This window comes from Syngnathoides biaculeatus, chromosome 17, assembly GCF_019802595.1.
Source record: "Syngnathoides biaculeatus isolate LvHL_M chromosome 17, ASM1980259v1, whole genome shotgun sequence".
Classification (NCBI taxonomy): Eukaryota; Metazoa; Chordata; class Actinopteri; order Syngnathiformes; family Syngnathidae; genus Syngnathoides; species Syngnathoides biaculeatus.
In genome coordinates this window covers 14,585,455-14,607,079 of record NC_084656.1, presented here as the reverse complement: position 1 = coordinate 14,607,079, position 21,625 = coordinate 14,585,455, and the positions used below count along the sequence as shown (strand labels likewise).

The 21,625-nt window shown below is 38.3% G+C and overlaps 1 protein-coding gene across 1 annotated transcript; it reads left to right on the top strand.

Moving 5' to 3' along the window:
* Window positions 1–1,520: 1,520 nt before the first annotated feature.
* musk (muscle, skeletal, receptor tyrosine kinase) lies at window positions 1,521–21,576 on the top strand. Its single transcript, XM_061802073.1, has 17 exons — window positions 1,521–1,602; window positions 5,728–5,854; window positions 6,532–6,683; window positions 6,821–6,948; window positions 7,018–7,159; window positions 8,285–8,409; window positions 10,211–10,370; window positions 10,787–10,793; window positions 12,898–13,161; window positions 13,877–14,070; window positions 14,243–14,266; window positions 14,346–14,434; window positions 17,029–17,203; window positions 17,597–17,783; window positions 17,854–18,045; window positions 18,979–19,127; window positions 20,152–21,576. Exons 1-17 carry the CDS (start codon window positions 1,521–1,523, stop codon window positions 20,850–20,852), a joined length of 2,898 nt encoding a protein of 965 aa, XP_061658057.1. The 3' UTR covers window positions 20,853–21,576.
* The last annotated feature ends 49 nt before the right edge of the window (window positions 21,577–21,625 follow it).

Here is a 21,625-nt window from a genome sequence, read left to right as displayed (position 1 = left end):
AAATGTTTTGTAAAATGTTGCTCTTCATTCATTAACATATTGTATCATAATTTGCACCTTAGACTGTATGTACTTTTATTTTTCCACACAATATTCTACAATGTATTATTCAATACATTTATTATTATTAGTAGTAGTAGTAGTAATAGTAGTAATTGTTTTTATAGTTGTAGTAGTCCTATTGCTAGTATTATGAGCAGGATTACTGTTTTGTACACTATTCTCCTTTACAATGCAGTGTGCTGTCTTATTGGTAAAAAACTACAGTAAAAATGCACACGTTATTTACAATGCTTTTAATACATGATATTTCCTGTATGTGCAGTGTACAGAGGGTTCTACTGGGTCTGGCAATAAAGCTGACTACCAGCGCCCCACTATCCTGAATAGGTTAAACAGTGCAGTTACTGAATGGATGAATGGTTCACTATACAGTGTACAGTTTTGTCATACGCTAGTATTGTAGTTTTGTTGTATTGCATTCCTGCCATTAGGATCAAAAATCTAGATCAGCTACACGTTTGCAGCATTCACAATTTTAGTTCTGTAGCACCATCCAGTGGTTTAATAGTGTCTAATCATGTTAAAACCAAGAAGGTATTGTGTGGTTGGTGAGCTCAGTAGCATATTACATACAAATATTTGTGAAAAGCCTCATGTTGTTCGAAATGTATACATATGCCAACAATAAACAATGTATAAATCACAGACAGTCAATTATGAGGGACAATGTCTGGTACTGTGACACAAAACTGCACTTCAAGTGCATCCCATCTCGCTACAGAATAAATGACACTAATCTCTCACTAAGGTACAAAGATAGTTGACTACATCCGAAGCAGGAAGGATGAAAAGCCAATGAAGCGCCATTCCTTTCCTAAAATAAATCAGAGCATACAGCGCAGTCGACAGGTGGACGCAAAAGCAGCCTCCTGCACTATAGGCCTGCCCGCTCGCTATGTGTCACATAGTTAATCTGTGTATCCTATGCTTTCCGGTATCTGAAGAACATATGCAAAGAGTAATGCACTGTGCACCATCCAACAAAAATTATTTAAACTACAGTGTAGTGAATACAAATTGTTCAATTGTTTATTCACCTATTCCCAGCGAGTTAGCGTCTGAATATTGTCATTTTGTTCTAAGAATATAATTGTGTCTATTGGTTGTAGTTGGTCCTCGAATTGTAAAATTTAGTCAGTGTGTGGTAGTTTTGGCCTTTTTTGGTTGTTGTTGTCCTAGCATAGTATTGTGACTTCATGACTCAGACTTATAAACAATAGAGTGGTTCTGCAACACCGGAGCCTGCGAAGCTTTCAGTGTGGCTCCAAACTCTGAACGACTGCATGTGGTGATAGCTTGCAGCTGCCGCTGTCACTCCCAATGTTAACAAACACTGAGTGAGCTGGTCAGTGTTGAACATGGCCGTCTGACTACTACGGGCACACAAGAAACCAGAAGGCATGGGGATATAACCACAGGCTTGAGAACATAAGATACTTTGCGCAAACTGAGCCAGGATGATAAATATCGGGCTCATTTCGGTCTTGAAAATCCTCTCTCTTCTGGTTTTGGCCAGTTTGAGTAAGGGCTTACAGAGAGGTAAGTGGAGCTTCCATATTCTGAATATTTTAAAGTGTTAGAAAGCAAATGCCATTATTAATGAACATAGCAAAGCTGCACCATAGCAACTTTGCATTCCTTTCAGTTGTAACAATCATCACAGCAAAATATAGAAACGAAAAGATGCACGCTGTTTTCTGGCTGCAGCATGTTTGCTATGTAAAGTTTTCAAATGTGTGTACCGTATGTCACCCTGAGATCACCTGCTGATCACCACATCCTCCAAGGGCAAGCGAGCAAGTGTTTATCGACCAACATATTGCAGATACCACTAAATCAATCAGGAATATGAATCCACTGGCCATCTGCACCAGGATAGCAGGATTGGTTAGAGAACACTTACTCACTCATACAACTTACAGGAACTAGCCTTGTCACTTTTGAATTTGAACTCTGCCTTTAATTTGCTGCTACATTATATAACCATTTGTATTCGCACTTGAGGTAGTTCAAATTTAGTTTCTGAATCCTCTGTAAAAAGAAATACACTTTATTTACTGACATTAGTAAGCTGTCCACCACTGAGGGGAAGCATCTTGTTAAATACCTTGAGATGCAATATCTGTAATAGCTAATACAAATGTCTACATTGTCCATATTTAAATTTTCTTTGAGCAAAGATACAATGGCTCAAAAATATAGGGATAAAAATTCAGACAGGCTTTCCTATGATATTATTGTTACAGATAGGTTAGACCATGTGGGGAGTAGTTATGGTCGGACTGATGGCCGCTAGAAGGATGTTCAAAGTCAAAGTACAAGTTAATAAGTTCCATACTGAATTAGTCATAAGCATGTACAATTGTGGAAATACAGTACTTGCCTGTACTTGTTTTTTTAGTTTCATCCTTAAAAGTTGGGCTGGCAACCCCAAAGGCCCAATTATTTTTGTACAGTAAGTCAAAAAGTCCATTTTACATAAAGTGTTCCCCCTGCCATAATTTTTTTGTTCTGTTATTGGTATTTTGTCCTGTGACGTGAGGAGACATGGCAATGACATGATTTGGGGATAGAATCTAAGGGAAGGTGCTTTTCTCTCTCTCTTTCTCTTTTTTTTTTGTGATGATGATGATGATGACTCCCTTCCAGAGACTCCGCCTGCCGCATTGTATATGAGACACTATAGCAAATAGTGTGTGTGCTCCATGTTTTTTCATAAATATATTTGTTCTTTTCATGTTGACAAAATCTGTAAAAGAAAAGAGATTGACGTCACCTTTAACAGATATCGCAAGCAGTATTTAAGCATCATTTTTAAAAGTCATCAATTGTACAGCAGTTGAATGCCTGAATTGTTGCTTGCCAAATGTCATTTTCAATTACTTTTTCTGCCTTCGGATTTAAAATTCATTGTTTTGTGAACAAGATATAAATAGTAAAAAAAAAAGTGAATATTTGTGTATTACATGACCGATTAATACGGTTTTCAAAGACATTCAGCTTGACATGATGTACAAACTCTAAATTATGGGTTTATTGGCAACCAGAGGCATACGGCATGTTTTTATGAAAATTGGCCAAATATTTAATGATTTTAAGGTTTAGTTGGAGTGATTATAATAGAATAAAACCTCTATTAGCCTGTGTTTTAGGCGTTTTGGAATGTTCTGAAATCTCATACACAAAGATCCTGCAAAATTGCTGCATCATAGTCATAAAAACCTGAACTTTTTTTGCATTTGACTTTTGAATGGTGCTATTGCCACTCTGTGCACTTTCATAGAGTGATAAACCATCATACGAGTGCACAATTGAATGCCAGACGGTGTCAGCCTGTTTAATATAATGTCTCCTTCTTCTCTTTTCTGTTTGTTCCGCTAGTGCCTATTGTGATGAACAAAATATTCTGGACATCAATACTTTCTGGGAAATATGTCTCTCATTCCACACTGGTGCTGATATTGCTTGAACAAAATATTGGGGAAAAAATGCTTGTGTGACTGATATCTTAATGATGCATGAATAAAAACTAAATGGGCTGACCAACAGAAATGTCCAAATTAATCTTACTTTCTGACTGAATGAATGCCATAAATTAAATGAATCTCAACTGTTCCTAATGCAGACTCAAGCCAGATGTGGGTTTTTTTTTGGCCACTTTTATTCCTGACCATGAAAACATCGCTTCTGTTCTATTTTAACAGTAATCATGAAAATGTGAAATTGTTATTAATATAATCTTCATTTGCAACTAGATTGAATTACACATTGGAAATTCTTGTAAAAGTCAATATGATCTATTATGCTTGTTGGTAAGATGGTCGTTATTTTAAAAGCTAATTTTTCAGTGCTTTTCCAGAAGACGAAAAAGTGGTGTGTTCTGTTGTGTGAAGTTGGCTCTTCTTACATTCTATAATTCAAAATGTGTGTGAGCAAACATGTTTGCTAAATTCTTTTTGTTTTGTTTACTTTGAATTTTTACTTCCTGTTTTGCGTGACTAACTCAAGAAGTAGTGACTAATAACCTAACATCTGTCTGCCACAGAAATAAATCAACTCTACGGTGTGAACGCTTCAAATGCAAATACTGAACAGCTGCTTATGTGACACAAAAACTGGAAAAATCTTGGGGGATGAAATGTGAATGACTACAAAGACCTGAGGAAACGGAAATTCAAGGCTATTCATGTGCTCTACCAACAATTATGCTGGTGTACCATCAATATTTGGTGATTTTCCAGACGTGACCCAGCTGGTGCAATTTTCTTTTCAAATTCTATCCATCAGGAATCTTTAGCACATGTCCATTGCACATTGGTGCTAAAATCTAAATGCTAATGCTAACAGTGACTTAGTTGGACTTGAATTATTATTCTGTCTTTTTTTTCCACAGCAGATTCTCTGCGATAACTGTACAGTATGCACTGCAAACTGTAACTTAAAAGCTTAGACACATTTTTTCACTTCACTTTGACCTAAGTTAAAGTTATTATTTTGAAAGCGCACATTGCCCTGACGTTAGCATATTATTTCCAGTGGCACCTCTTTCAGGAGTAGTGACCAACTGTTTATCACAAACAAAAAACATGCCATCTTTTCCTATTGATTCCTTTTACATCGTTTCTTTTTTGTTTTTATTCATTCTGTCTTCTACTTTTTATATTCTCTTCCATGCATGAGTTCATAGAAAGTTTAATCCAAATGTAATGTCGCTTATCAGATGGAGGTGGATGTGATTTCATCCCTCTGCTCCTAGCACTGTCCATGTTTCTCTTCCAGTCCCTCACATACATTCCTCAGACAAAAAAAAGAAAAAATACAGCTGACCACAAATACTGTATTACAATATCTTGATTTATCTTCTCTGATAAGTCTAATATTAACTGAAGTATTTCACAATTTCTCAGGGAAATTACTAGAATAAATAAATATTACTGGAAAACAAAATGTCATTTTTCTGGCGGTTGACTGGTTAGCACATCTGCCTTACATTCTAAGGACCCTGGTTCAAATCCAGCCTTGCCTGTGTTGAGTTTCCGTGTTCTTCCTGTGCATGTGTGGGTTTTCTCTGGCTACTCTGGTTTCCTCTCCCAAAAAATATGCATGCTAGTCCAAATGAAGACTAAATTGCACTACGTGGGTGCGACTGCTTTTATGTTTATGCAATTGTCTGGCATCGAGTTCAGCGTGTATCCCGCCTCTTGCCTGCAATTAATTGGGATAGGCTCCGGCATACTCGCAACCCTTGTGAGGATAAGTGGTGTTAAGATCATTTTTATGATTATTACGGAAAAAAAAGCAGCTTCCTAACCTCTTTCTACTTTCTACAAATTCAACACTTTCTTGATTTCATAGAATGTCAAATAGAATGAATCTAGAATATTTCTTAGTGATTTAAAGCCAACGTATATAAAAAATGAAACATGTAACTGAGATAATTTAGTTGTGAATTCAAATAGTTCTAATCAAAAACATTCCTTTTTTTGACAATATTTTCTTGTAGGAATGCCTGAAGCAGTTGTCATGTTGTTCCGTTTAAGCATCTTTGGATCCCTTGAAAGCATTTGAATCTAAGTTAATATTTATTTATAGGCGAGAATGTTACTCACTGACATTAGATACATGGACTTGCTTACAATTACACTTTTTACATACTTTGTCTAGCGCCTCGTATTATTACATTATTGGAGACAGTGGACGTACTACTGGATCACAATGCAACCTTCATCTGTGAGGTAGAATCCCGACCTTCAGCAGACATCACATGGACCAAGAATAACCAACTAATAATGTAAGTTCACATCGGCTATCGCACACCGTCTTTGGTAACATACTGGTAGAGGGAAGAGGCTGTGTTTTATCACAGGCAACAAAAGAATAGCTCGGATTCGTCATTGAGGATGCTGATGAGTTGGCACAATACTGAGAGCAGAGCTGTAATGATGATGATGATGATGATGATGAGGAAGATGACAAGCATTTTATGTGCTCAAAAGACTTGACTCAAGGCTTCAGAATCTAAACGATTGCAGACTACTAAAATGTACAGTATTTGTGCTGCTGAGTCTCCCGATTATTTAATTTCACTCAATAAAGTTTCAAATTTTGACTGTGTATTCAAAGCATGTGTTCTTTGATGATGTATGCACATTTGTCATCGCCTTTCTGTGTTCATGCTGGATATGTGGAGGAATGCTCTTATGCACATGTGCCTGTTTGTCTCCTGTGCAGTGTGATTACAAAACTTTGACAGCCATCTTGTGGGACGAAATTCATATTTAAAAAGTCCACTACTGCTACAGTATCAAATTTCCATGCATTTAAAGTCGTCACTGGTAGCAGCACACACTTAATAGTGTAGTTCTCTTAATTCTGAATCAGAAACATTTAACCTTTCAGAGAAGATTGCAAAAGTTGTTCTGTTGGCTTTGCTGATTTTGGTTGTTCCCTGTTCTGTTTTTGTCCTAGGTATTATGACCCCCGGTACCTTACCCGAGAGCAGGGACAAATGCTTCTTATCCCTCACGTAAGAGAGAATGACAATGGAGAGTACTGCTGCCTCGCCAGTAACGGTATTGGCGAGCCAGCAAAGAGCTGTGGAGCGCTACAGTTAAAAATGAGTATGCCTGCTTCCCATCTAAACTGACCCAAACTATTTTGACTGTAGCAGTTCAAACTATTGATCAGTAATGATTCCAAAACTGTTTTTAACAGCCCTGAAGTAAAAGTTTTTTGCTCTCATCTCTTTCTAAAACAGAGCCACAAATCAAGCGCCATCCAACAAATGTGACCCTTTTGGTTGAGTCCAAAGCAGTATTGCCATGTGTTTCCCTTGGTAACCCAAAACCTGACATCACTTGGCTTAAAGATGATGAGCTTATTAAGGTAAAATTGAATGTTCCCAATTTGGGCTTTGTGAAGAAATGACCCTTACAAATGGTAAATATCTCACAGGTCAGTGACCGTGTCAATATTCTTGACTATGGTGCACTTAAGATCAACTCTATTCAGAAGGAAGATGCAGGACAGTATCGATGTGTAGCGAGAAATAGTTTTGGTTTGGCATTTTCCAAGCCTGCCACCATTGAAGTACAAGGTAAGTGTTCACCCTCGGTTTTGTAAGGTAAAGTTGAATGTTCTATAATTTTTGGTTACATATGGAATGTACCTAAAAATTGGGTACAAATCTGAACAAAAACTTGTTGAAGAATTGTGAAGATTCTCCTGTACTTTCATTCGTCACTGAACAGAACACAAAAAACTATAATTTTTAAGATAAACTGTAGATTTGATGAAAAGTTTTGCATTTTTGAAAGATTTCTTTCAAATAATCTTTTCCTAGTTTCTTTCTGGCGCAAAAATTCAAGGATCGCGTGACTGGTGCAACTGTGCAATATAAATACATTGTGGCAACTTTTTAGTTGTATTTCAACATTAAAAAAACAACCAGACTCACCACATTCATCCATGCTTCTCGTCCATTAGGATTATAGGTGAGCTGGTATCCCAGCTAGTACACCGTGGACTGGTCACTACCTAAATGCAGAGCACATATGAACAATGAAGCATTCACTTACATTCACATTCATGGTCAATTCAAAGTCTACATCTGACCAAACAACATGCATACGTAGGGGAAAATCCACACAACCACGTGTACAACATTCAAACTGCACAGGAAGACCACGTGAAAGCCAAGACTTTAACACCAAACCCCAAAAGTGTGAGGCAGATGTGCTGCCTAGTTAACACATACAGTAAAATTGTTTAAATTTACTGTGGCTGTTAAGATCGCCAACGACAAATACGAACACGCTGTATAGTGTTCAAATGACAAAACTGTTGCAGATGTTAGGGCTGGGCTATTTCGAAAGTTGGTGGAATTCTGGCATTGGTACATATGTTTATAGACCTCATGTACCCTCATTTATTTGTAAACCTCATGTAATTCTCCACCCAATCATTTCTCCACCATGAGCAGAGCTTTAATTAACAGGAAATAACAACACATGGTGCTGTAAAAATGAAGAGGGTTGCTTTTTCCTGTGCTCTTCGAGTTGAGTTTTCAGGAGGCCAAAAATGAGGCATTACAGCCTGTGTCTGTTAATGGTCCCCTTACACTAAAAAACACAACTGTGAATACTGTACACTGTACCTCTTCTATGCTACCTTTTTCTTTTAATACTTGGACGTGTGTGTGGTCCATTTATGGCATGTGCAGCTCCAGCCCGAATCCTGAGAGTTCCCAAGGAGAAGAGAGTTGTGTACGGCAGCCAAATATCTCTGGAGTGTAATGCCACTGGAAATCCGATCCCCACCATCACCTGGTTAGAAAATGGGAATACTGTGAGTGCACTGCACAGGGATCCAGACTTATGCAGTAAAATTGTCTGCCGGTTTGAGCAGATGTCTATTTTTAACAATTTGAAAATGTGGCACATGTTGGTCACAACTTGTCTTAAAATGAAACCTCAGTTTTATGATATTGAACGTTAAACTTGATGTCCATTATTGTTGTAATCACTGGAAAGTCGTTTGCAAAGTATGTGCATGTTCTTTAAGCACATTTAAAAGTCCTTTTCACACCAGCTTTTCATTGACAATCTATGATGGAATACAAATGTGGTAGCGCATTCCTGACCAAAAACAATGATGGAGCCTGACTTTGTGGTTGAAAGTTGAACTATTTTTTTGTTCTGGGATCAAAGATTTTGTAAGCCTGTTTTCATTTGGAAACAACTTGCATAAGATATTTTTTTCCACCATGAATCCCTGTAAGGATATTCACATTTAAATGGTTTGTGATAATGTGTCAGTACAACTACAGTAGATATTTATTTTCCCACTGGGCGGTACAGTGTACATACAACAGACCACATTGGTAGTTACATGTGCATGGTATATTGCTAGTCAATATAAGCATTGCATAATCACATGACAAATGATTAATCCTCTGTTTTGATTGACCCTCTGTGAGGTATTTAAATTGCATGGAGGTGTTCTTAATCTTCTGATTGATGAGTGCATAACTGTGTAAACAAAATTTCAAAAGGATTGAATAATAGAAGTGACTCATCGAGCTGGATTCTTAAATGCGTGCATCAACTCTAATGACAGTATGAATGCATTCTAACGCCGCTGGGATGGTTTGATGGCTTTATAAACATGTTTGAAACATTTAGACAAGGCAGTTGGTATGAATCATACCAACCTCAAGCTTTCAATTTTAAAAGTCCAACTATGTATTTGTTGATACGCTCTAACCAGAAAGTAATGGTTTGATTCATTTCTGAGTTGATATGGAAATATTCAATAATTTCAGAATTATTTGTATCTTTTGATTTTCATGGGGTCATTGTTTACCAATGCTTTTCAGGGATGTATAGTGAGTATCCAATTTAATGCAATGATTCGTTGTTCACTTTAAATTGTAATATAACTGGAGCATAGTTTAATTTTACTAGCTAACTAAAAATGAAGTTGGCCGCGAGACAAGAGACATTAAGTGTAGCATTGTGGGCAGACATAGACATCATAATGTCTTGGCGGGCTTGAGTGCTCATTAAAAAAAATATCCCTTGCCAGTAAAGGTTGTAAATACGGCATATGTGTGTGCGTGTGTGTGTTGACTAAAATGTTTCCTGGCACCCTGTAATTTTAATTTATTTCAGCAAGCCTGGCTCAAGCTCATCCAAAGAATAAGCCAAATGATAGATAAACTGTGAGCTAACCCTAAACAAAATACATTTGGTGTCCCTCAGAACACTTCAATATCTGAAACAAGATTTAACAATTTGAATGGTATTTAGTTAATTTTGCACTTTGTTCATGTTTGCCAAAGCACATACTTTATAGAATACCACCTTTAATTAAAAAAAAAAAAAGTTGCATCCAACTTTACACCCAGAATCTAAGTGAGACAACGTCCCCATTTCCTTTGACTGGGAGCACCTAGAAAGACCGATACTGTATTTTGGAATTTCCGCCGGTTTGTGTGGTACGCAACCATTTATAACTCACTTTTATGATATTTTCCTCAATGATATGTCCTCATGCAAGAATCTTACGAATTTGAAAAGCGATAATCTGCAAAACACATGGTCATGACATGGAATCCTCCTCATACTATTTTTATCCCCCATTGAAGATTTCAGGTGCATCAGTCGATGAGACCCTGGTGGGGGAAGTGGTTTTGTCGGTTCTGAAGGTAACAGTCAATAAGCCAGCTCTTTACACATGCTTGGCCTCGAACAGACACAGTGCAGGTGCCAACACTGTCAAAGCAACCGCGAGAGTGACTGTTGCAGGTAAGTATTTCATTCTACACTTGGATTTTTGAATACATTTTTGCATTTATCTTAGGAGCATCAACTACTTAACTCTGTGTCTTGTGTTGTGTTAGCTGCCAGTCTGCTTGCCATGGCTTCAGCTGTTTTTTCCCCCTTCACCATTTGTTTCTTTTTCAACTTTACCCCCGTCCCTGCACCCCATAGTCACCTCAAAGAAACCACAGGCTGACCACACACAATGACCAATGACTTCCTGATTGTTAAGTCCCTTCACAGACCTATGCTAAATGCATCGCATTGTCAGATGAGCATCACGTTTAATATTCTCTTCCAAGCGAGACTAAATGGTATGCCTCTGCCTTCTTTCTTCTCTCTTCTTTTCATGCTGGTTCGCCTTCAACCAATGTCCACTGGATTTTGCCACTTTCCCATAGAATGGAGGTAAGTCAGTGGAATGTACCCTTGCTGCTGCATTGATCCTCTAAAGTCACACAGTGGTTAAATTTACACCGGAAGCCCCATGATTAACTCGGGTTTCAATACTGTATAGTCTTTTAGGATTTTTGTTTTCTCACATGTTTGATCTTTCATTCATTTGTGCAAACTGCTTTTTTGAGGTAACAAAACAATTATGCTCTTATTAAGAGTATTCAGAGTATTGGCTTTCTAAAACCCATTTTGTGTTTCATCTTTTCTACTTTGCATGACATCTGAGAAATTAAGTTTTACTCACAGGATTTAAATTTTTACCTGCATATGTGAGCCTTCTGTATTTTGTCCAATGACCAGTGCTGGTTTTGAACAAATTTAATGCTATTTTGTTATATTGTCTGGTCCTTATGATATCACTTTTCAGTATATTTTCATTGGGCAGTCATGAGTGCTAGATGGAGCTCGATTGTTTGGTTTGACAGAAAATCGTTGCTAATCTCTTCCATTTACATAATTTATTCTATATCTACAATGGTGTCTTGCTGCTATGATGACACAATCCAACCAGGTGAATCGCAAACCTGATGATGATTACCAATCCCATCCATATGATGTTGAATCAACTATACTGTACTCAGCGTGAACGCTTACATTTCAGACAGGCCATTTTCATATCAAAGTCTGTGGCAAAACTTTGCAACTATAAGTATAATGTTGCCCTGCACAAAGGCAAGGAACAGGAGGCCAGGTTTCTCACTTTTGAAGTATATGGACGCCAAATCTTACAGCACTTTGTGCATGCTCTTAGAATTAAAATCTTAGAATATTACCGGTTTAATCAAAGTTTCAATACCGCATATCTTGTTCAGGTTGACAATGAGCAGCAAGGTACATAGAGGGTGATAACCATTTTCCTCCCATTCACTCACACCGATTGAGAACTGAACCCACGCTGCTGGCACCCAAAGCTTGGGGAATTTATCATTACACCATCCATGACCCACACAAAAGCATGTGGTTTTACTCAGTCTAAAGATGTTTGGTTGAGAATCTGATTTCAATTCGCTTTTCTGTCTATCACTAATATTGACATAATGACAGGGAGCCGCTCCTGATGTCAGCATATGGTGCGAGTTTCAATGTGAACTTTGCTAAACCTCAACATGACCACACTTACCACATGTGGACAGTCAAACTGCAGACAGTATGAGGAAAAGGAGAAGAAATGTTCCGTGACGATATTTCAATTCATCCTTCTGTACAATAGTCGATCTACAATATTCACACATAAACAGTTTGTGTTTTAAATGTATGTTGTACAGCTGCCTGCTCTAGTTCTGAAATAGAAACAAAGAACAAACTGTTGTAGCAGGTTATGAGAAAACCGGGTTTGAAAGTCTGCTAACATATCCCCACATCTGGACACTGAACGCAGACAGAGCCATGAGAAAAAACATTTGAGAGATAGCAGTCATGGTGGAATATGGAAGATTTATGTGTTCAGTTTTTATGTTGATGGTATGATTTAATAACTAACCAGTGCTCCAGCCTCTCCGGGAGGCAGCATCTGGACTTTGTAAGAGTCACTGTAGATGCAGGATGAGAAGAAACGGAGCGAACACTGCCAGACAGGCGGTCCAGAACGACATCATATGTGAAGCAATTGCGGATTGTAACCACGCTGCTACAGAATCACCAACTTTATACGATAGATTTTTGTTCTGTTACTGTTAACATACCATCCAAAGACATTTACTTTATGGACACTTTAATTTTAATCCCCAAAGTTTATATACGTTGAAATAAAGCCCCAAAATGCCTGTCCCCATTAATAATGGATAAAAAATATACTGGATAGTATGTATGCGCATTGATAATGAAATAGCATATCATCTATCTAGATCAGGCTATTGCTATTCTGAGTGTGGCTAATGGCTTGGCTTTTTTGGCCGTTTTTATCTCCAAAATCTACCACATAGGCGTTCGAACCATTCATCATTAAAGTTCAATTCAAATCTGCTAATTGAATGAACGTTATATGAAATGAAATATGTCTTTTAGATTGCAATGCAACTTTTTAGCCTGAGCGCATGTCCCTGACATTTCTTGGCAGACTCTACAAGGGCGTCGCAGGCTTCTGCAGTGCGTATCGTGGGGAAGTGTGCCGCACAATTTTACGGGAAGATTCACTGGTTTTCTTCAACACCTCCATCTCTGAACCTGAGGACATGCAAGAGTACTTGGTTCAGAGCTGGTGGACAGAATTAGAAGGACTCGGTATACCATGTGGCCCTGCTGTGCGTTCACTTTTCTGCCATAATGCCTTCCCTGACTGTAACCCATCAGGGCTGGGACCTGCACCAAAACCTGTCTGCAGGTAACCTATTTTTTTGGTACATGCCTTATATCAGCAAAAGATTAAATAAATTAATCTAGGGAATCATGCCAAGGATTTGTGCAACCATAAAAGGAGTCCGTATTCATATGTCTTCATTTCAAACGTGTGTCCCAGTGCACAAAGCAAGCTTATATGTCCTTTAAAAAAAAAAAAAAAAGACAACTGCCTACACTATTTTTTACTCACTGAATACAAATGTGCTTGCCAGTAATCACTAAAAATGTCTTCTTCTTTTCCGGAAATGTTCAATTATGATCTTGGCAAATATACTACGACACTAACAATATGACTGAATTAATGGCCCACACAGGGCCCTGACCTCACCCTCGTTGAACTAAAAGAGACACCAGTTCCTCTTGTTAGACACCAGTAATCTTAGAGAAATGCCTTTTTGGATTAAAAACTGACAAACATTCCCAGAGGTAATAAAATGTTTTAAAAAAGTCTTCCAAGAGCATAGAACTATACCAGCTTTTCTTTTTTTTAAGTTTCCTTAATAGTTTTTAAATAGACAAGTATTACCTCATGCCAAAATGTTGGAGAAAGTATCCCTAGATGAGTGGATGTTATTACTGTTCAAAGTTCTCCTTCCATTATATGTAGGTTTATGGACATGTTAATACAATTAATATTTTTGGTCTTATGTACGGCAGCAATGTAGTGTATGATATCATTTGTTGGTCTTTTGATACAGAGAGCATTGCCTTGCAGTGAAGGAGTTGTATTGTCACAAGGAGTGGTTGATGCTAGAGGGCAACGTGCCCGTCCAGACTGGACTCTACGGTTCTACCACAAACTCCGGCAACCCCCGTTTGCCACTCCCCAAATGTCAAACTTTACCCAGTGTCCATTCAGACCCTGAGGCTTGTATGCGCGTTCCTTTTGTGGGTACGTTCGCATTCACAATAACAATCCAGTATATGTAGGATGTTCTATTGTAGATTATATTTTTAGATTTTTATTCATAAAGACTGATTACAACCATTTCCACAAACAAATGTTGTTCCCATGAGCTTGATCAATGAGCCAACATTATTAATCACACTTTTTTATATTTCAGACATGAAGACAGATCAAATAACAAGTAAGTGTGGCTAGCTATAACTCCGTAGCAATTGTCAACCATCTAAAAAAATCACAACTTTTCTGTTTGGCATCAACAGCAACATGTTACCATGACAGAGGGCGTTTTTACCAGGGTGGCATGAATGTGACAAGGTCAGGGATACCATGTCAGCCGTGGGACCAACAGGTACTCATCTGCATGTGTGTACTCTGTGTACTGTACATTCAAATGACATGTCCGTATGAACAATATCCCAAGATGGGAGCTGCATTTAATGCTATCTAACGATTTCACAGAAATGAACATTATCATCTTTAATTATTGTATACTACTGGATGCACATGCGTGTGTGTTTGCGTCAGATGTACAGTTGCAAAAAGCAACAGCGAAATACTCATTGTACTATTTTATGAATAGACATTTTTTTTAAATGGCCCTCTATTGAATGTTTTTACATTTTGCAAAAAATTCTTAATCATTTCAACAATTTTAAAACTTAATTCTGACAGTCAAACATTCTTTTTATTTTTTTGGTCACCAAAAAAAAAAAAAAATGCAATTTTACTGTGAAGAAGATAACGTTCTTTTGAGTTCATTATTTTCTGAGCTCTTGCCTAATTCATATTTTGAAGTCAAACTAAAATGCTTTCATCCTACGGTATGGAAAAAAAATTAAGGAATTGGCCTCCCTCTGTTGTAATACATTTGGAAGGGAGTGGATGCATGGGCATATGGAAATAATCACTTCTGTCATCCAGTGATGCAAAGTCTTACGATTATAAGTTTAAAATCAATTTTGTGCAGTACGAGTACTTTGACTGATTTGTACATGTCTGTGTTTTCTATCAAACAGTCGTGGCTCTTTCCCGGAGAGAAATGACTTAAAAATGGGTCATATACAAACATTCCCAATGGTCTAAAAACCCCTTATGTTTCTATGGCATAGCTTGCTAAAAATGGTCACTTCAGAAAAAATCTTATTTCTCTCTTGTGCAGTTTGTGCCTTTGTATTGTGTGTGTGTATTGTGTGTGTGTGTGTGTGGGCGCAGTGCATGTGAGTGTGTTTGCCAGGTCAGCAGAGAGGGAGGATCACAACTTGTTTCTGGAAACAATTAGCTTTCACACGCAAATCTTGCACCCACATTTGCTAACACAGAAATTCTCTCATTTACTCAGAGAGTCGCACACATTCGTGCGTGTATTGAACATGCGTATGGTTGTAATGACATCCTTTGCAATGACTCACTTCTCGGCAAATAGTTTAATCTCTGCTATCCATCATAATTTGATTCAGGTTTGGCTAAAACGTTTGATGAAATTAAGTTTCAAATGAAATTAGAAGGAGGAGGAGTGGGGCTGTTGTAATGATATTTTTCATATTGTGACCATCTTTTTCAATATGACATTCTGACTGGGAAAATGTCTGCCATGGAAAGCTTATATTTCAGGAGCATCTGAGGATGTAGTTCTTTAAAAAAATGGCATTATTAAATTCAAACAGTGTCATTTAAATAAACTCTTTAACAGTGTCAGTCAAAACTGAGCAATATTATATTTGTCAAACCTGAATTGTTGCAACAGCTCTCGAAGGGTTTCATCGATTGCATATTGTTGCCTTCGTCTCACATCGTGGTCATTTCACAGGAAAAAACATCTGTTACAAATAAGTGATAACTACTGTTAGATTTCAATATGTTATCGTTTACCTTCTCAGAATCATGGTAAAGATTTAAAAGTAAATTCTGTACAGTAGATATCAGATAGAGTGTAACATATATGCACATTCTTACAATTTGCACACCATAATGCTTTGCACGGATCTGATGCTGAGCATGTTTGGTACAGCCGTGTGTGAGAACCTTTTGAGTTTCTAAAGAAGCTCTCCTGCCAAAGTTCCCCTTGAAGTATTGAAAGTGCTGCCAATGTTACATTCAGTTTCACAATCATTCATCCCTTGTCACCTCAATAATGCAGTGACACATTATGAGGTCATGTTTTTCATCTGTCTACAATCTTCACGTCTTATTGGGATTTGTCACACGTTATTTGATGACCGTAGCTAGGGGTGAGTCAGATAAGTCTAGGTTAGACGCAACAATTCAATAATTAATCACTGAATATCATGACGCTTGTGGAATAAAAACAATAAAACACTCATGAGCGAAAGGGCGCTCATATATTAGGTGGGCCACAATAATAATTATATTTTTCAACGCTATACAAAAATTGAGTCACGATATTCAAGGACTGATAGCGGCTTATTGAAATATTCAGCACAATAAGCAAACAACTTTTGCTTAAGTGGGAAACTTCACTCATGTTCATTCAGCTAATGCAGCCAATGCAGCTTTTTGCTTCCTCACTTGCGATATTTCAATCCGCTGCTCACGCTGCATTGCACACCAGATGTTCAATATTTAAGTTGGCTCTTTGTACTGTAGAAACTCTGAAGTTATCAAAACTCAACCTTCCCCATTGGCCCCCAACAGAGTCTTCAAAAAGGTTATGCTTACAATGTCTACTTTTAAATTTGTTCTGAAAGTGCGATCCTTTGTGTGTGTGTCCTTGAACGTGTTGTAAAGTTGGTACAGACCGTTTGTTTTATTAGACCACAGATACAAGTAGTTTAAAAGTTCTGCAGGATTGGCCTCATTAATGTTAAACTCATCTTATGTCACATGTTATAGATCAATATTATAACAGTCTTGTAATATTGCGTGCATAAAAAAAAGATAAAGATACAGAATTCAAGTCTATTTATGCTATATCTTGTCTTATAGGTTCCTCACCAGCACCGGTTGTCTGTGGATGCAATTCTGGAATTAAAAAACTCTGAGAACAACTGCAGAAACCCAGCAGGAATCAGCGATAAGCCATGGTGCTACACCTCAAACCCTAACATACGCTGGGAGTACTGTGATGTACCACAGTGTGGGGAAACAGGCAGAGGCACAGGTAACTGCTGTTATCGCTCTCTGAAGAATACTATTGGAGGTCCTTGAAATGGTCAATGCACTCAGAAAACTGCTGATTAGGATGTTGTGAAGTGTGAAGTCACTGGAGAGGTTTCTGACCATCACAAGACTTCCAACGGGCAATTATGGCTCTTCACATGTGGCGTAAGAAACCACAACGCACAGGGGAGCAGACTAAAATAAACAGAGGCAGCACAGGGAGGACATGCTAAGTTTACGCATGATGGCCTGAGTGAGATTTTAACTCTTGACTAAGACACACTGATGTAGACTTAGATGTTCCTTTTGTAAATATTAGTGTCATAATTTTATGAATTTGTTCATACTTTCCCTTCTGGTTTAAAATTTCCTTTTGATCATCTCTATCTATCAGACTATGTGTCAGTGGTGAAGCAAGATCCAGCAGGCCCTCGTCACCTCCCTCCCACGACCGCATCATCTCCAGCATACTCCATGTCTGTCATTGTTATCATTCTGTCTGTACTCGCGACCGCGGTCTTCCTCACCATCGTGATCCTCGCATGTCGCCGGCGCAGGAAACAGTGGCGACAACAGGAGCGGTAAACGCAAAATGTGACAGTGAGCTCTTCATTGGACAATGAGCTCCTTGCTAAATCTTTCTTTGTACAGGGCAATGGAGACCCCAACAATGACCGCCCTTCCTTCAGAGCTCCTGTTGGATCGACTTCACCCAAATCCCATGTACCAGAGGGTTCCTCTGCTTCTCAACTCCAAGCTGATGGCGCTTGAATATCCCAGGAATAATATCCAATATGTTCGAGATATTGGAGAGGGAGCCTTTGGGAGAGTTTTCCAAGCAAGGTAAGATTGAATTAAACCTGAGGAAGATGGACGAAAACAAAGTTTGCAGAGATAAAAACGCCTTCAAACATAACCAAATCATCTTCTAAAGATGACTTCTATGGATTCTTGCAAATTCCTGCCAATATTCTCGGGCTTCAAACTGATACGGCTAGTCAAAAAATATCCATAACAGTCAATATTCCTTGGGAATTGCAGCATCTCGTTTTTCTGTACCAAAAGCAAGAGAACAAGTGCAAGAGATGAGTTTGCTCTCCTGGGATATTGTAAATAAATTCCATTGCAAATTTCAACTCTTTAATTTGTAAGTTATTTACCTCGATCGCCTCAAAGATCACGGACTTTTAGGATTTATGATTGGTCACAGTAATCTTATTTTAAGTCTTTGTTATTATTAAAACTGGAAGGGGATAAATAGTAGGATGAAAACAATTCGGGCCCCCATGAACCGCAGCAAAGTGGTGTCCATAACACAATCAGCAATACCAACATTCAGTATTATAACATTCATCCCAATGAGTCCGTCACCACAACTACTCTATAATGTTGTAAACATTATTTATGCTTCTATCGAAGCTATTGGTGTGTTATTGGTAGCAATGATATGATGTCCTTCATGCAAGCTGGTAATCCTTAAACTGCACACTGGACTGCTACAGGAAATAAACACCCCAGGAAACATACCGTAATACAAATACTGACCTTGACACAGACTGCTTCTAAGCTATCTGGACCTATAATACTTCACATGCAAAAAAATAAGGGATTTAAATTTGTCTATTACAAATACCTCACATTTCTCAAACATTTCCATGCAGATCAATGTAGTAGCAGAAGAAAAAAATAAACTGACACATTTAGTCTTTTTTATATACAAGATACGTTATTGGTGCAGTGTTCTTGAACATTTGAGTGAACAAATAATCATTGCAGAGCCCCAGGCTTGCTACCGATTGAACCTTTCACGATGGTTGCTGTGAAGATGCTCAAGGAAGAAGCCTCAGCGGACATGCAAAATGATTTCCAAAGAGAGGCAGCGCTCATGGCTGAATTCGACCATATCAACATTGTGCGACTTCTAGGTCAGTGCATACATGTGGTCTGAAACCAGGGTTAAAATTTAAAAAAAGCATCATTGCATTGGACCCGGATTTCTCATTGTATGACTGAATGCTACCGAATTCATTAAAAAGGAACAGAGCATCAACACAGAACCAGATCTTGGGTAATTGACGGAAAAATAAAAAAATGTGGCAATGGGTGTCCTTAAATGGAGTGTGATGACATGGTGCATAGTTTTTGTACATTTGTTCTTCAATACTAACGTGAACATCAATTGATGAGGATCAATTGAATTCCCTCAATGTATGCATGTACCACAAACTAAATCCATCAGCGAGAAACAGTTACTCCATTAGAAGCCCACATGGGTATCACTAAATCAATTATTCAGTAGGCTTTTACTCCAAAAGCAAGAATTATAGATGACCTTATGTCTATTGTATCAGGCTCTTTAGGTGCAGATAATAGCATTGATTTGTCCAGTTATAAGTTTGCGTTATTTCATTTTAAATCTGTAATGTTGGTGGATTCTATTATTGCTGGCAAAGACATGCAGATGGTGAAAATTTCATTGTGATCCGGTAGTTTTTCTGCAAAAGTTTTACTCATGCACAAAGAGTGCAGCAGACAGCTCCGGTTTCATAAATCTTGAAAATGTCCATAAATGTCAGCCCAGAACAACACAAGGATAATTTATAAATTGGCGACAGTTACAGTCACAGAGCTATTAATGTTAAACTGTAGTTCCACTATGTGCTGAAGTTTATTTGTGAACGTGCACACATCTCAGATGGTTTTGTCTGTGTTTATGTCTACACCAAATGTTTATTTACCTTTTCCCCATGAATGAAACCATTCTATGATATACTGCAGAAGAGAAAATACCTTGAGTTATTGAGAGTAATCACATCGCTAATGTGCTTATGTGGGTGAATATCCCTGTTTGGGCTTTCAAACCTATGTGGTGGGAAATCGCAAAGCTCAAAAGCTGACTCGAATTATCAAAAGTGAACTAAAAAAAGCCTGTGTGCTTTCACTCCACAGGTGTATGTGCAGTGGGTAAACCTATGTGCCTGATGTTTGAGTATATGGCCCACGGTGACCTCAATGAGTTCCTGCGACGTCGATCGCCAACACAATCTGTGAGAACGCTCAGCCGTGCGAGCCTATCGGGTCGCAGTTTTTCTTCAGAGATGGAAGCAGGGCCCCTCTCTTGCACCGAGCAGTTGTCAGTGTCCAAACAGATTGCTGCAGGGATGGCCTACCTATCAGAGCGCAAGTTTGTCCATCGAGACCTTGCAACGAGAAATTGCCTGGTTGGGGAGGAAATGGTGGTGAAGATTGCAGACTTTGGCCTCTCCAGAAACATATACTCAGCTGATTACTACAAAGCCAATGAGAATGACGCCATACCGATTCGCTGGATGCCCCCAGAGTCCATTTTCTATAACCGTTACACCACTGAATCAGATGTTTGGGCCTATGGCGTAGTGTTATGGGAGATCTTCTCCCACGGCATGCAGCCATACTATGGCATGGGACATGAGGAAGTCATTTACTATGTCAGGGATGGTCATATCCTTTCCTGCCCTGAGAACTGCCCTCTGGAGTTATATAATCTAATGAGGCTTTGTTGGAGCACACACCCATCCGATCGGCCTAGCTTCAGCAGTATACATCGAATTCTGGAGCGGATGCATCATAACATGCAGGGTGCCAATGCTGACCCTGAGGCTGACTGTTAATGTTTTTATATCGCCAACAAACCATTAGAATGGGATACTATTTCCCACCAAGACACTAAATGACTTCTGACACATATTTTAAGGTTATACCAGTCATTTACTGAACAAGACACTAAACACCTATTTCAAATTTGTTCACTGTTTGTGATGAAATGTATGACAAATTTTATTTTAATTTAATTTTATTAGACTCCAATAACTAAGGTGCACAAGTTCCAAATATTATGAATTCCTGACAAGAAATCCCAACGACAGTACATGAAACAGAAACAAACATTCACATTTTGTTAAAGCAAAGTGTTTCTGACATCTCAGTTCCTACCTTTCAAATTTTTAAAGTAATTCCACATTGAGTTTGTTCCTGTGATGCCTGGTCAGTCAGCGTGGTAATGATGGACAAAATATAGACAACTCAAAAATAGCTAAGATTCTAATGCACATCTACTGGCTTGGCAACTAACAGACTAGCAATATCAGAGGGATAAAAACTGCAGTCGGATCAGGATCTGTCCTCTTGGGGCACTGGTGTGACATTACAGTATAAGATGAGTGGTAATAGTAATCTGCAAAAATGGTGAAACAATAACTTTAATCACTGACAAATAGGCAGGCAGTATGTTTTCGTGTGGCATTGAGCTTTAAAATGTTACTGGCAAACCTTTAGTTTTGGACGCACAAAACTTGACCCAGTGGCACTGATTCACTTTAACCCATGTTCTCGTTCTTTTTTTTTTTTTGTGTGTTAACTAAAATTCCATATGAGGCATTCTATA